Source organism: Falco cherrug, chromosome 4 (genome assembly GCF_023634085.1).
Source record: "Falco cherrug isolate bFalChe1 chromosome 4, bFalChe1.pri, whole genome shotgun sequence".
Lineage (NCBI taxonomy): Eukaryota > Metazoa > Chordata > Aves > Falconiformes > Falconidae > Falco > Falco cherrug.
The window spans coordinates 24,732,625-24,749,321 of NC_073700.1; the positions used below are offsets into that span (position 1 = coordinate 24,732,625).

A 16,697-nucleotide genomic window follows, 5' to 3' on the forward strand; every position below is an offset into this window, starting at 1 on the left:
AGCAGTCATAAAGATAAGGTGGGCATTTGAACGAGATGAGAAGGCCGTGAGTCAGGAGGTTTTGCAAGCTCCAGCCCAAGAACGGAACGACCACCCAAAAGTCTCCCCAAAAGATGAGTCTAGAAGACTCCGCCTCAAGCTCCGCCTAAACCCCACCTATTATGAATATGATGATTAGATGTTGAAATTAAATGAATGTGTATGTAAAGATGTTGTAACCTCTCATGAAAACTGTATAAATAACCTGACTTTTCACTGAAAACTTTGGGGCTAGTTTGTCTGGTGCGAACTGGCTGGCTCCCCAATGTTGCATGAAATAAATACCTTTGCTGCTTAAAGGCAAAATTTGTCTCCAAGCAGTTACTCTGTGCCATTTTGGAATCACCCTCCTAGAGAACTGAAGAGCTGTGGACTTTCAGAAACATCAGGGCACAACGCTTGGCCTGCCTGAAACGTTCAGGAGGCTCTCAGATATCCAGGCAGCAGCAGAAACTGTTCTGATTTTACAGCAAGGCTGACCACACTTGCAAGTTTTCTTTTGCATGCTCACACCTGGAAGCCAAACCAGAACAGCTGCACACATAGAAGAGCAATTGCTCAGCACATCTACACCAACAGAGCTCTCCTAAAGCACACCTGGAGTCATTCATACCCCAAGTCAACATCTACAGCTTTGACACAATGTCATTTTGGGGTCAAACTGATGCACACCAGAGAATTAGTAAAACGCACCTCCTTCTCTGCCACATCAGGTATCGCGCTCCTTCAGTTGAGCTGAAACTGTTACATTATTTCCCAAATGCAAAGCCAAACAGAGAAAATATAAGCACAGCATGCTCCTTAAAAAGCAACTCTGCACAGGCAACTGTTCATTGTGACCAAGGAAAGATGTGACCACGGCCCTTCAAACTTTCAGGAAGCCTACATGGGACTAAACGGTGCTTGTGAACAAAGAACATGCCTGCTCGTTAAGACAGGCTGGTCAAGTTTACCACCAAAACTCTACATCAGCATTTGCCAACCCTGTCCAGCTTTGGGTCGCCAGAGCTGCACTCAGATCACTTGAAAGCGTCTCCTAGTAGCAGTATCAAGTATTAAGCTCAGAACTGTACCTCCCTGAATAGGTAAGAGCACAAACATGCAGCAAATACCGACAGAAGCAGCGTTAGTAAGCTTCTCAGTATTGCTTTTTGGTATTTCATGGGGAAAAACATTGAGCCTAATATTCCTCATCTGTAAGTTCTTGGGGGCTTTGGGGAGAAGGAAACTGACACTCTAAGTTGTCTGCAATCAATCACAGTTTACAGTTACTCAGTGTCTTCTGGTCTCACAGGATGAGGCAGAGGTATAATTGATTTCTTCTCTGTATTTCTGGAAAGAGCTTTCCTCATATCTATGGCAAAAGAAAATAATGCTATTATAAAAGACAGTCATTGCACAAAGCCATATTAAGTGAATTCTCTATTACATTAAGATTATTTTTCAAGAAGATTTCCTAGAATCCTAGAATATCTTGAGTTGCAAATGACCCGTAAGGATCATCCAGTCCAACTCCCTGCTCCTTGTGGGACTACCTAAAACTAAACTATATGACTAAAAGCATCATCCAGATGCTCCCTGAGCTCTTGACAGGTTTGGTGTCCTGACTGAATGCCCTTTCAGTGGATAAGATTTTCCTAATGTCCAGCCTGAACTTCCCCTGACACAATTTCATTCCGATTCCTGCAATCAAGTTTCATAACTGATGTAATCTTCAGTAGGAAAAGCTATCTAAAGCATTATACAGAATCCCATTCATCAACAACTATCTGAACTTGTTCCATATTAAAAAAAAAAACAAACAACAAAAACCCCAATACAAACAGGCCCAGGAACCCTCAACACAAGAACCTTTCCATTTAATTTAAGGCAGAACCACTTACCGTAAGCATCTGCTGTCCACTGCTAGCAGAGGAGTACTCCAATACTGTCCGGTACACGTGGTAGCCGAGCTGCTTATACGTATTTACTGCAGCCTGACTTGATACTCTTGCGAAGAGATCGACAAAAAAATCCACCCTTTCTTTGGAAACATAAACCCAAAAAACCCCCACAGTAAGGAATAGCAGGTGAATGTATTGCTAAATAGCCCATAACTTGTAATCAGACCAAGAGCAGGTCTGATGATGTCATATGCTAATCAAACACCTTTCACACTGCAGTAACAGATGCACTCCTTTCCCAAGGGACAAATCCAGTATAAGCTCAGATTTTATTTTATTTTTGTCACATAACCATTCTTTTATACCAGCCCGTGGGTTCAGAATTATGAACAGAAAGAACAGGGCAAGCTAAGCACTCACACAGGTCTCATATATGTAAGAAATTTTTTATTTAAAAAAAAAATAAAATCCACATTTTTGATTGCACTGGCTTAGGGATTAGCTCCTTCAACGTGTGTGGCAGGGGCAGTGGTGGAATGGGTCACAAAGTTCAGTTGCCTAGCACAAGGCAGCCCTTCTCCTCACAAGGCAAATTCTTCAAAATGTACTGTTTTCCAATTCTACCAATTACAATGGGGTTGCCCTACCACCATGAGTTCAGGACATTTCTCTGTGGGTTCATTTGACACTAAATCAAATTTTCAGCAGATACAAGCAGCGAAGCATGACAGAGAAACTCATTCTGGCACGTTAGCTTTCATAGAAACCCTGAGATCTTACACTGCCACACAGCATTTTTAGTCTTGTTCTTTAATTGCAGGGAATTTTCAGCGAATCATACCACCACTTAAAGCAAAATTCTGGGTCTGTTTCATGCAGCTCAAATACCTAAGCCATGGACAGGTGTCTGTAGAAAGATTACTTTTAGAAGATTAAAGATAAGCATGGTACTCACTTTTCTGAAATTTCTTCCAGTAGTTCCATCAATTTAGCAGCCAAACCCAGCTGTCGAAATTCTGGTGCAGAGAGAGCAGTAACATGTCCATGCCACTCTTCCCCAGCCACAGAGCCTTCCGCTTTACCCAGCACCACGAACATGCAGAGCATCAGAGCAGTAAGGAGCACCTTGGGAATAATGCACCACACGCAGCCACACAACTTTACAAAAGAACCAAGCAGCCTACAAACAAACATTGCAATGATTGTGGTAAAGGCTTAAGCAGCGATTCTATGCTATTACTCAGTGATTCAGCAGCCACTAAGTTTCATTTTGATGCAGTATTACAGTTGTTTCTTGATTAGTATAAATAAATAAATGGATTTCCACAAATTCACTGTTTGAGGCATGACCGCCAAATGCAAGCTTTAAGCAATTCTCGTGAGTCTTTAACTGAGTGGAATTCACGACTGAAGGAATGGAGGGCTAGAAGCCCAAAACTCACCATCCCAGCAATTACTGAAGACTTTTCGTGACTATGGGGGAATAGAGCTTGGGAAGCTTTGCCAATGTGGCAAGAGAAAGCAAAGGCCCTGGAAACACTATGTTTAAGGAAAAAAAACCCAAACAAACCAGGGATGGGTGGGTGTTCTTCATAGTTCTCCTCCTTTCTACACAGAGCCAACCTACTGTTAGCTCATTAATGAATATGCAGACTTCCACAGGGCACTCTTATAAACATCAGGCACTGCTAAATAAGCAACTGATGCGGTGGGTACAGAGAAACCTTCCGTACAGCAAACACTTTAAGCTTTACTGTTAAACAGTATTATTTCCTGAGTCCCTGCAAAGACTCTCATTCTGTGCCCACCTTTCCAAAACCCCCAAAAGAAGGGAAAAAACACAACTGGAATGAACAAATACATATATATATATATATAAAAAAATATATATACATAAAAACATGGTGAAAAATTAGGAAACAATGCAATCATCCAAGCAATTATGAGTTAACTGAGGCCTGCATCGGACAGTCTTGTCAACTCATGCTGGTGAAACTGAGCTCATACCAGCCAGTTTACTGAAACACTTGTCTTAGCATACATATACTTGAATCAAAATGACATTTGGCTATAGGATGAGTGTAAGAAAATACATTTTTGCACACTACAGCAAGAGACCTGCAAAGGACCACAGTATAATATCTTCAAAAGTCTGCAGTACAAGAACATGAGTTTTCTTCTAAACAATTTCCAAACCGTGATTTGTTTTCTTCCTGAGCTTCAAGTGGGGATCAAATAAACATAACTGTTTAAATGAATAAAAGACAATCTACCACTGTTCAGGAACTTAAAAGTGACTCCCTTAGTGGCAACAAAGCAATGACCGAGTGTGTGATTTGTACCTGGAAGCATCCCAAAGGTTTTGCTTTTGTTTTTAAAAGGCAGGCTGTGTTTGTTCACCTGTGTCCAACACTACGTCCAACTAGTTCAGGAGGCAGCGTGTACAGCTCTCCAGACTTCACCTTTATTACATGAGTGGAGAACAAAGTACAGCCGTAACAGAGTTGCCTATGTACAAAAGGAGCTGCAGGTCACAAAGGAGAAGGAGTCTCAACAGGAGGCAACAGTCCTCAGCAACCAGGAGAAACAAAAGACATGCTATCATTTATTTCTCTTGCTCTTTAAGTAAACTATTTGAGGGGGAGTGTTCAGTTCAGAGGCAGCACAGTCTATCTGTGGAGTTGTTCAGAGATGCATTCTGTGCTCACAGCAGTGTCTTCTGTATTACCGATGGCATCCTCTTTGCTTTCAGCTCTGCAACAAGTTGAATACGTGGAAGACATGCAAGACACACAAGACAAATTGGACAATACATTACATTTGAACCACACAACCCCAAAGCACTAAACAATCCTTCCTGCACCGTGTAGTTTAGCTAGTGCCACAGACAGGGCCAGCCAACAGACGAACAACTTTTGCTACATTAAAAACAACATGACTTAATAGTCCAGTAAATATTTCTGCCTTTCAAGCATGTTAATGATCTGGAGATCTTCACATCTCAAATATTTTCTGTGCTAAGATTCCTGAACAATGCACAATGTACACAAAGCAGGGAACAGACTAGTAATAAACTGGAAGAAACCTGCACAGTTCTGTCACGCATATCGGCATGTAAAAGGATACAGCAATTTCAGCAACCCAAGAGATTGCAGAAATGGGACATATACACATATACTTAAAACTCACAGCTGAGCTTGGTCACGAGAACCGTTAAAACTTCCTCAAAAAACCGTTAAAAGCCGACAGGGAGGTGCTGGGGGGCAGGCACCAATGGCCTTGGGACTGGCCTGCCCAGCGCAGCCCCTGCCCGCACCGGGCGGCGCCGGCCCTCCCCGTCCCAGGCGGCCGAGCTGGGACCGGCAGCGGCAGCTCCTCACCAGTGGCCGCGGCGGCCCCGCAGCGCCGTTACCGGCGGGCGGCAGCGATGGCACGGGCACCCCCGCCTGCAGCACCGGCCCGTTCCGCAGCGGCCGCCACGCGAAGCCGGCAACAAAACCGCTCCCGCCGCTCCGCCCCAGCGCCAGCCGGGCCCGCAGCCACCGCCCTGACCCGGGACTGCCGCTCCCCGGAGGCCGCCGCCCGGCCCGGCCCTCGCTGCCAGCCGCAGCCCGCCCGCAGCCGTGCGCCCGGCCCGGCGGGGACAGCCGGCTGGCTGCGGGAGCGGTGGTCTGCCGGGCCCCCGTCTGGAGCGGAGGAGAGCCCCGGGCAGCCCCGCAGGGAAGAGGCTGCTGGCGGGGGGCACCAGGCGCGGCCCGAGGCTCGCGGGGCGGGGGCCCAGGCGCAGAGCGCGGCCGGCTAGCGCAGGCTCCCCCGCAGGCCCCGGGGCCGCCCGGACCGGGAGCGGAGCCGTGGGTGCCCCGGTGGCGTGGGCGAGGCGGGCAGCCCAGGCACCGCTGCGCCAAGAACGGCGGCTGCGACGGGGCGGATCACGATCCGTTACCGAGCGCCGGCCGTCAGAAGGCGCGTGTGTCCCGGCAGTCGCCACAGCCCCCTGGGGCCAACCCCCAGGCAAGGCCCGCCCTGCCGGCACCCTCCTCACCGTTTTTGAACGGTGAATGCTGTAGCGCTTATCTAAAGGATGACGCGCCTATGTTTAGTTAGGGTCGGGAGATGTCCAGGGCCCCTTATTGCAACACGACGGATGCACAGACTGCTAAGTCCTTGGGTTGGTTATCTTTAAAAAGGGACATTTTGTCTTAGATGCCTGTTGTACATGCAGCGTGGTGAAGATGGAGACTTTAAACATGACCACTAAGGAATAGAGTCTGTGCAGACACAACTCAAGGACGTTGTCCAGGCACGAGATATGTTAATGTTGTTAACTTTAAGATATACTAGGTTCTTGAATGGAATGTGCTAATTGTCCAGGCAGGAGAGATGTTAATGTTGTTAACTTGAAGATGTGCTGGGTCTTTGAATGGGAATGTGGCAATTGTCCAGGTGCGAGATATGTTAATGAGTTCCCGGAAAGTTGACGAATAGACATGAGTGACTTGTATAAGGAGGGGGCTGAGGGGTTCCCTCGGTGTGCATGACTTTGGTGGAGTGATCCCCCATGCACCCAGCGCTGCCAATAAAGGCTACTTAGTCACTAAGAAATGTTGACGTTCTTTAAATCAGTTTCTCACGTAAAGCCACTCGTAAGCTGAGACCGTCTGGTAACCCACTTTCATTGCCTTGCCGGGGGTGCGCGGTCTGGAAAAAAAAGCCTGAAAAAGCCCTGGGCTTTACCAGGCCGGATCCGGATGGCCGGAGAAGCGGCTCCAGAACACCCCGGTGAATCCACCCGCAGCACTGTGTGCTGCCAGGCTCTTCGCACCTTAGGACGGGCGAAGTTCGGGGCCGGGGAGGCGCAACGGTCCCGCCCCGCATCGGGCACGCCTCAGCTGCCCCCGCCTACCAACGCCGCCGCTCCCCGCGGGGCTGCGGGCACGGGCCGCCGGAAGAGGCGGGGCCGAGCCGGGGCGTGGGCGGGGCCGAAGCGCTCCCGCTCAGCATCTGCCGCTCCAGCCCGGGAGACATCGTGTGCGCTCCTAGGACGTGCGGTACAGAGAAGAACGGAACGGAAAAGTGATTACGTTTTAATTACTTTGACAGCCTCTGTCTTGTAGCCCGAATCAGTTTCTTTATATCCCAGTTAGCCCCCTCTCTCCCTTCAGACAGTAAATGCCAATCCCAGTGGTTGAAAGCCTGAAAAGGTTAGGAATGCCATAATTAGATTGCAGAGGAAAGCATACCTGGCCATTTTTTAGTCTCTAAACACAGTATGGCTCAGAAATAAAGTTCAAAATTTTATTTCCATGTTGGTAATAAAAATAATTCCATGAATTCTGTAAACCATTGCATAAATGCTATAGTGTAGAAAAGTTTTAACAAGTGTTAACAATTTTAAACAGTTCACTACAAGTAAATGAGTATGCATTATAAATAATATGTTTTGTATTAAGAACAATTTCATTCACAAAATCATTTCTGTCTGTACAATCAAAACGTTAACAGCTTCCATAAATTAATATTGAGTAAAAATTCCCAATTTATATAGGGTCTGATGATGACCACAGTTACACAAGCATAGTGTGACAGTAATATTACTACTTCTATTTAATACTAGGATACTCAGAATGGCAATATAGAACAAAACAAGTATGTCTTTAATCATCTGCTATTCAAAGAAGACTAATAATAAGCCTATAACATGCAGCTTCGGATCCATCTGTAATTAGCATACTTCTGGTTAAATTACAGCTCCTAACTGTAAAAACCCTGAGAAATCACAACTTTAATCTATTATTCCCCAGGCTAAAATAATTGACAACATAATGGAATTCACATTAAAAATTAATATTCTTACATAAATTAACACAGAGCTTTGTCAGATACCAAAATGAATCTTGAAAATCTATTTCATTTACTTTTATGTAGTTTGTGAATTCAGCAAATTACTGTACTGTAACCTTTCAAAAATGTAATTTTAATGTATCCAGTTTCTCGACGGTGTATATAGTACAAAGATGAATACTTACAAAGGTCAGGTCTCACTTCTGACTTCTTCCAAATAGCTGTCTCTAGTCAACTGCATATATTTTATTGTCCTCCATTGCAAAGTACTGGTGTAAAAGTACGTATTTATTTATATTTGCAGTTGACTTGCTTTAATAAGATACAGAACACTTTGCTTGTAATTCTTCACAAAAATAATTTTGCAAAGAACAACTGTATTAATGATGATGTATGGTGCAAGTGATTACCAAAGGATTTGTCTACAATTATAGCAAGCTGCCCAGTCTGTGAATTTCATGAATAGGTATGTTTCTTTGGTATATGTTTTCCTCTCCTCCACAAAATGGTTTGTTGATAGTTTTTAAATCTGTCCATAATTCAGCACCAAAGAAATTTACAGGCAACACCTGCAACATTTTCAGTACTGATATTACCACAGGACAGACACCATTATTTTCAAGACCCGTTGTAAAATACAAAACATACAACAGACTAAACATACTAGTTCACTGCCTCTAAAAATGCAGCACGAATAAACTATGAGCGTGAATGTGATGATTCACACTGCAAGCACTCTTTACATTCCTTTTTAGTTGCACCTGCAAGATTAGGAAAATTGCCTGTTACTACCAAAAAAAAAAAAAAGAAAAAAAGAAAAAAAGGACCAAGATCTAGCCTTAGAACACAGGCAAATGCACTAAAATACACACGAGCAACTACAATTTTGGAAGGGCAGCACACACACACTTCGATGTCTTGTGGGTAATGAATGTCACATAGCTGCGTGTGGGCAGCACAATGTGGCCTAAGCTGGTTTCCTCTAACATAGCGAAGTAAAAATTTTCACTAAGATATTTCTAAATGTTTTTGTAAGCAAAATGGTTACAGAATGCTGTCCAACACTAGATAAATACAGTAAACTGGTGTCCAAAATGATTGCTTATTTGAAAAACATGTAAAATAATGTCAAACTATAATTTCACATTATTCTTTGATTTGCTCACTGTTTAAAAACAAAACAAACCCCTTACATAACTAAGTTTGCTTTAGTCCAAAATGCTGTTAAGGTTCAAAAATCAGTCTTTGTTATAGACTGCACATATGCAAGAAATACATTAACACCTACAGCCAAACTTTGTGTTCGAAGTTCCTTTTCTTAGAAGTCCAAAGCTGGCTACACCTCTAAAATGGCAGTATCTTATTTTAGGACAGAAAAGTGTGTTTGAAAATGCAAATACAGTCCAACTTTATACTCTTCTCAGTACAAACCTTTTAGACAAACTGTTAAAGTCAACAAAATCACATTATTAAATCCAACTTTGCTCTTTAAAGTGATCTTCAGACAAAATTTTTGGAACAGAAACAAGTAGAAATAAATTTCATATTTTATCCTCCTTCTCCCTTCCCGAAAGGTCTCCAGCGTTCCTGCAGATTGACATGTCTTAGGAAAGCAGTGACAAGTCTATACATTTAGTTCTCTCAGAAAATGTGTAATGATTTTTTGCGAACTCAAGCCTTTGTACAAAGAATGTTAAAACCCAACCATGATAGTGATTTCACTACTACTGGCTTGGGCCCTTTATTTAATGCTGACACAGTTCTAAGAACTCTGTTTAGACAACAATGATTTTAGTATATATCTTGGCTTTTGTTTTAGCATGACTGAACTTTAAATAGGTTTAACTCTTTGCTGCCTGTCTGAACTCACTTTCCATACTGAACACAGTAATATGGATACAAATCACGTAACACAGTAGTAGGTCATTTCAATCTTAACTTGTACTAGTGTCACACCTGAATTCAACAGAGAAAGGAGTAATGCAGGCAATTATTCCATGTAGGAAAAGTAAAAATACACAGTGTTAGCATGCCGTAATTAATTAACTTCTCCTGAATTGCATGTTCCCAACTACCAGAATGAAGTAAGAATATTACCACCTTTTAAAAGAATCACTGTCAAAGTGCCACTGCCTCATTACATACTTAAATAATTCCGTAGTTCCTCTCAAATATGCATTACTTCATTACTGAAAATGTGTATTTTTAAATATTTATAAAAGCAAGAGACGTATTCTAGTTATTGTCAAATTGTTCAATACAAAATTAAGCAATAGAAATTATTTGCAAAGTTTTTTTTTTATGTCTTCTGCCATTTTATAGGATATTGGGCATAGGCACTTGGTAATAATATATATCTCATATCTGCTCCTGATAAGTACTACACAGGTTAGGAGATGTACAAAAACTTTTAAGACTACAAACACCCAAACTGAGGGAACTATGCAAATTGCACGGTTGTTTACTAAAACTGATCTGTTTCACAAAATTGAAAACATGTCTTTGAATGTGAAAGCTTATGTGCCTCACTGTTTTTGTCTCCACTGGTACATTTATAAATACTACAGTATGTAGTTAACATAAACTGTAAAAACCCTATAGATAAGTTGTCATTTCTATCTAATCATATTGTGATTTAACAGTAAAACCATGTGAAATATTTTAAATTCACAGTACACATGTAACACATTATATTATTGCATATTAAAAAATAAACATAAGACCTAGAAAGCAGCCTGAAGCAATTTACAACATATCTTCTAACAAAACACAATAATTACAAAGTGCTTTTACATTAATCAGAGTTTTTCAAGCATCCAAGTAAACATAGTGTTAGACCTAGTCCAAAATACTGGCTCTGGCGTTTCTACACACACCAGACATGGCAAAGGGACCATTTGTACTGTTAAATGTGTAGTTACTGTACCTACGTATCCCCTACGCATCTATCTTCTTTTAATGAAAATAACAGGTATAAACATTTCATTCAGGCATTATGGTAAGATTTATACAAAGTGATTACAGTGCAAATGAACCTAAGTAGCTTGTGCACTAGGAATCTAAGTGGAAGTCGGAAAAGGCTGTGATGGGACTGGGAGGGGGAACGAAAGAACCTCAAGACTACAGAACCTCATCAAGTAACTGCAGTTGATATGTAAATGTGAGCAAGCCCTATTCTCTATCTTAAAGCAACTAAGTTTCTGACATCAAAATGGAAATCAGTCTAGCACTATTAAATGGATTAATTATGAGCGATGTAATTCTTATACAAAATGCAAAACCGTAAAATTATTTAATTCATGAACATGATATGAGTACTATGCCTGCATGTTACCACAGATTATTTTTTTTCTTGCAGCAGGAACATTCTTCTTGTGCAGCTGCACAGTGATCACAAAGTACATACTGTTGACATGGATTCAGGATAACGCTACAGTCACCTTCCTGACATATGATACACTTCTTTGACTGAAGCTGAAAAATCACCTGTAAAAAAAAAAAGATTACTGCACTCAGTAAAAATTATTCCAAAGTAAACAGCTGCATTCAGCTTTACACATAACTGTCCCAAATAAACTTCTAATTTAACAACACAAAGGACAGTGGTTTTGTATGATGGATAGCTGAATGACGGTCATAAGATCAGAGCACAGGCAACCTTTAAAGTAGCATCTGGAGGAGTATAAGTGCTTTTAGAAAGGAAAATATCTAGGATTGAACCTTTGGACTGAAATCTTTCTACATAATTGGGACAAGCAATGCAAACAAGCAAAAACAAAACCAAGGAAATAAGCCTTTTTCATTGTCACATACTCCCTCATTTTGCCATTTCAAAACACTGTTAGGTTTTCTCATGCCATGGGAGATGTTTGCATTAGAACAAAACGGAAGAATCCCAAATGTGCAATACTGAATAAAGCTACTGACACAGACTTGGGGGAGGATGTTACTACTGCAAATAAATGTCTCCATGAAATCGGCCATGTCAAACCTATTAAGGAACAAGAACAACTGAAAAGTTGCTAAAAGCCATGTTACTTTTTGAAGAGCAAGACATGGTTCAAACTAAAAGAACCCAGAATGCTATGTGTGGCACTACCTAAGACAGGAACTGTCTCCTGGAAGGAAGAGTTAGGTAGGAAGAGGCCACAGTGGTAAAGGAAATCTGAGAAACTGGAAAGAATTGTAATGGTTCTGATCACTGCAGCCTGGCCAAGATGACTTCCATTCCAGAATGTAATGACTTTTTTGGTAGGAGATCCCAAGACTCTTTTGCTCCTCTTTAAAATCCCTTTGGAGAAAAACAATAGTGTTTTATAATCCAATGCAGAATCCTGTAAATATACTTGATAACAGAAGCCTGGTAACCAGCAACCCTCGTCCTCAATCCACCTTCTTTATTGACAAAGACTTACATTATGTTTTAAACTCTTCTAAAGACTTTTTCTTCAAGGCTGTAGTTCATACTGATACAGATAGCACTGGACAGGAGGTGAAAAGACAAGAGAAGACCCTGCTGAGCTCAAACAGGTACAAGAATACAGCAGACCATCCCCACTGTGAAAGAAATTTTTTTTTTTTTTGTCTGAGCAGTGCTGTCACCGTTGAAACAAAAAGAGCAAGAATTGGTGTCATATTGTGATGTCACTGCCCTCTGCGACTGCAGGGGAGAAAGCAATGTCAAACCAAGTTGTGCCCAGCAAGGTTTGAAGTATGGTGCCTGGAGCAGTGCACGGTCATTATTATCTTCCTCAATGTGCTCAGAGGAGTGGCACCTGATACTTCCAGCTTTGAAAGCCCTGAGAAATGCCCTCAATCTGGCAGCAGAAGAGCATCCTAAAATTTGGCAGAAACTGAGTCTGGATTTGAGAGAAGGTGAAATACAGCAATATGCCACTAAGGTGATTAAGGGACTGAAGCACCTGACATAGGAGGAGAGGCTGAAAGGGCTGGAATTGTTCAGTCTTGAGAAGAGATGGCATCTTACTAGTGTAAGTGTAACCTGATGGAAGGAAGTAAAACAGACAGGCACAGACTCTTGACAGTGGTATCCAGTGAAAGAAGATATAACAGGCATAAATTAAAATACAGAAAATTCCACACACCCACATGAAAAAAATTTTCTTACTGTGAGGACGGTCAAACACTGGAAAAGGCTGCCCACAGAGGTGGCAGACTCTCCAACCTTGGAGATACTCAAAACCCCACTGGGCAAGGCCCTGAACAACCTGCTTGAGTTGACCCTGCTTTGAGCAGGGGGTTGGACTGGATGATCTCCAGAGGTCCTTTCTCATGTCAGTGATTCTATGCTCCAAGTCTGTACTGGCCTCTCTGACACGAACTCCTAGCAGGGAACTTCACCACCTAACTTCTAAACAAGTGAAAAGCATGTAACTACTGTAATTTATTTAGGGCAACTTTTTATTTATTTAGATAGTGTCTAAAACATTGGGAGTAAAAGCTGGCTTTAAGTCTTTTTTTTCATCACCCCAAGAATACTCGTGAATCACTTGTAGTTTGTTCTGATAGCTGATCAAAAACTTAGAATCCATTAGGTTGAGAAACCTGAACCATCCCTGTATTCCAGAAAAGGAAGACTTAACACTGAGAGCAGTCTGGCTCTTTGAAATGAAACCTGGCACAAATATATCATTAAATGTTACTGAGTTGCCAGTTTCAGTTAATCAGAAATAGTTATGCAGAAGAAGAAACTCACCTCGTCTATTGTTTCTAAATTTAAGTGCAGCCGATTTTGTAAGGAACGAAGCTTTGGCAAGGGTATCTTTTCTAGATCTCCATAGTTTTTCATATAAGGTAATGTAGTAGACAGACAAGCAGCTAATTGCACCTTCAGCTTTTTTAATTTATTTTCCACTTCCTCCTTCTTCTGAAGAGCAAGTTGTTTGTCCGCATCAGCGATGTTAGCACGTTCTTTTGCTTCTTGAGCCTCTTTCTGCCATGCATCACATGCCTGGGAGAAAGACATTTCCAGAATATAAAAAACATTTTTTTTTTAAACTAACAACAGACGTCCAAATACAAAAGCCTTCAAAGATGCAGGTAATCTCTAATTTTAGACCTAACAATGCATTTACTGTCAATTTAATGCTTCCTCCTGCTTATCCTACCTTCTAATGAACATCTCTTCTTGTTTTGACTTAATGTAATTTTTAGGTATGTGACTGTTACTTGTCTGTAAAAAGCCTTTTTGGAGCTTTATAAATGGAGCAAATTTTAAATGTTAAATTTGTAATTTAATGTCAAGAGACATCAAAACCTATCAACATTTAGTACAGCTACTTGACTGCTCCTCATCACAGAGAGAACAACATGAGGGGAAGGAAAGGCCTACAGAAAATGCTCTAGGCTGGCAGTTATGAACAACCTCAGCTTAACTGCTGAGATGGGTAGATACTGTCCGGGTACGCTATACGACCGCAGCTGCTGGACATCCTCTACTTTTTTTGCATGCTTATCATCTGAAAGAGGTACAGGAAGGAATATATATCTTCAGTTATTTAAACACAAAGATATGTTGCTGTTCAGCCCTACCCAGAATATGTATATATGTCCTTGTCTAGAGAGGCAGATCAACTTCCTGAAGATGAACTGCCCTTTAAAAAGCTCAGTTTCCTTTATGTTGCTAGCTGATTTTGAGGATGGAAAAAACATTCCTTTGACAGACTGTAATAAAACTCTGGGTCCAAGGATAAGAAGATCTGTAAAAAGGAAAAGCAGTAGGAGCTGCTTGCTTGTTTAAAAAAAAAAAAAAATTACCATAAATTAGTGTACCTGTTTTACTTGTTGCCAAGATTCTTCCCATTGTTTTAGTTTTCTCTTGGCATCATCAAGTTCCTGTCTAACTCGACTTAATTCATTTCCACTGGTGTTTGAACTTACTGAGGGGGTAGTGCCACTGCTTAGTACTGGGGATGGACTAGGAGAGAAATTCCCAGTTACAAAGTCCCAAATGCTCCCTGTAACACCATTTAAACCTGTAAAACAAAGGCAGAAAAAATAATCACTCTGCATACTCTGCTGCAAAATGTTTCACATGCAGAACAAAACAGATGTGCCAAATATGCAAAAATTATATTTTTATCTGCAAGACAACATTATTTCACTGGAAAATGTTTACAGTATTTAGAGCAAATCAGGAGAGTTCCTGTACGGGTTTTTTTCTTGCCGCTTTTAATATGAGACACTACAGTCCACAAAAGGAGGAGTGGGAATTCATTTATATACAAAAAACCTTTTTCCTAGAAGCTCATACCTCATTTTAATTCCCCTTCTTTCTGTTTTGTATTTTCCTTTAGCAAAATGCCGCAGCTAAAATGCATTACTGCTGCCTGTATGCCAACTGTTGTATTTTATTCCTTTCAAATGCCTCTGTAAATATCTCCTCTTCCAGGAATTCTTTTTTTCCCCTTCACTAGGAATGGAGTTCACTCAAACTTTCTCCTACATACCACATGTCACTCCACTATCAGTAGCGCCATCAATTACAACAGCTAGGCTTTGCTGTCCAGATTAAGTCATTAGAAACATGCAAAGCCTTGAACTGGACATTTCTTACCTACCATAGAATTCGTTCCCTGTTACAATACACGAACTTACCTAAAGAGCTGTGAGAACAGGCTGAGGTGCCTAACATACTATGTTCCGTCTTCAAAGGCTGAGGCTGCTGGTGGTGGGAAGCCGTGGTGGATGAGACAAAAGACTGAGACAGCGATTGTGAAAGAGAACTGAGTGGAGAGGTTGAAAGGGATGATGATGAATGTAAAGATGAGGAACGAACAAGAGAACCTGGAATACTGACAGGCGCTGAACTTCCCAGTAATCTCTGACCTATGTATACGTTAGAGGGAAAAAACAAAACCAAAAAAAAAGATTTATTCCAAAGCAGTACACACAGCTCTCTGTAAGTATTTTTCTGAAAAATATATAAAATGAAAATTAAATTATATATTCAAATATCTTCCTTTAAAAAAAGAAAGCTTTATCTCCTACTGCAACAATATTTTTTAAAATGGAACACCTGGAAGTAGTTTTCCAAGTGCCTGAAAAGAGAATTTGTAGCTTTACACAGCAGTGGCCTCATCCTCAGCTACAAAGAAAAACACTTTTCAGATCAAGTTATTTGACTTACTCATTTTTACAGCCAGCAACTAACGCAAGTGGAGAAACGGACTGAAATGTAAAGAATTATGAAAAAATTTATTGCTATTTTAATACATACATTAGAGTTAAGCAAGTGAGACCACATACCTTGAAAATCATACACAGCACATAGCTCAATTTCATTCCTCTATGTACTTTTGCTTTTGTTCAGATTTTAAAAGTCAAATGTACTTAACTCTCTATGAAAACCAAGTTTGAAACAAAGTAAAAATTAATTCAGTCAAACAAATGCATTGTTTGTCATTTCCCAAAATAACTACAATAATTAAAAATAGGTACTAAAAAAGGATATTCAGTCATGCAATTACTTAAATAAACATGCACAGATGCAGTGCATTTTCCTGATCAGGAAACAGTTCAACATTTACTGTGAAGATTTTACTCATCAATATGTTTGAATAGCAACTAAAAATTACATCACCCTTACTTAAAAAAAATAAAGCAGTCAAATTATTATACCTAAATCAAGGGTTGTGATTCTAGTTTTTTGGTTTTGCTTAAAACAAGTGAATTCATGTAATCAGAGAAAACATCATTCTTTCTGGAAGTATTTCAAAACAAAAAGACAAGGATGTTCATTACAAGCTGCACTGCCATGACGGCTTAAAAATATGTGTCTCTTGAAATACTCAGCAAACGTTATCAAGGTCAGCCTCATGACCTTGATAACATATGAGGAAGATATAAGACAAGACACATAACCACAGATGTACATAATGTATCAGACAATAAACGTACACTGCTCTTCACAAG

The 16,697-nt window shown here is 40.9% G+C and overlaps 2 protein-coding genes across 14 annotated transcripts in view; both read right to left on the reverse strand.

Moving 5' to 3' along the window:
• Positions 1-1,141: 1,141 nt before the first annotated feature.
• Positions 1,142-3,457, reverse strand: LOC102058914 (N-alpha-acetyltransferase 20-like). Its single transcript, XM_014283515.3, is given in 4 exon segments — positions 1,142-1,393; positions 1,916-2,051; positions 2,053-2,062; positions 2,878-3,457. Coding segments are annotated over 4 exon segments (471 nt in total). The 5' UTR covers positions 3,117-3,457; the 3' UTR covers positions 1,142-1,307.
• A 3,746-nt stretch (positions 3,458-7,203) lies between these two features.
• UNKL (unk like zinc finger) overlaps positions 7,204-16,697 on the reverse strand; it is a 60,287-nt gene continuing 50,793 nt past the window's right edge. For 11 of the 13 annotated variants that reach the window (XM_055709247.1, XM_055709252.1, XM_055709248.1 and 8 more), the window contains 4 exons: positions 15,381-15,611; positions 14,556-14,758; positions 13,480-13,734; positions 7,204-11,249 (listed from right to left, as the gene is read on the reverse strand). In XM_055709247.1, coding sequence (XP_055565222.1) covers positions 11,094-11,249; positions 13,480-13,734; positions 14,556-14,758; positions 15,381-15,611 — 845 coding nt within the window. In that variant the 3' untranslated portion in view covers positions 7,204-11,093. The remainder of the gene's footprint in view (positions 11,250-13,479; positions 13,735-14,555; positions 14,759-15,380; positions 15,612-16,697) is intronic. The other 2 variants (XM_055709250.1, XM_055709254.1) reach the window with 2 other exon arrangements.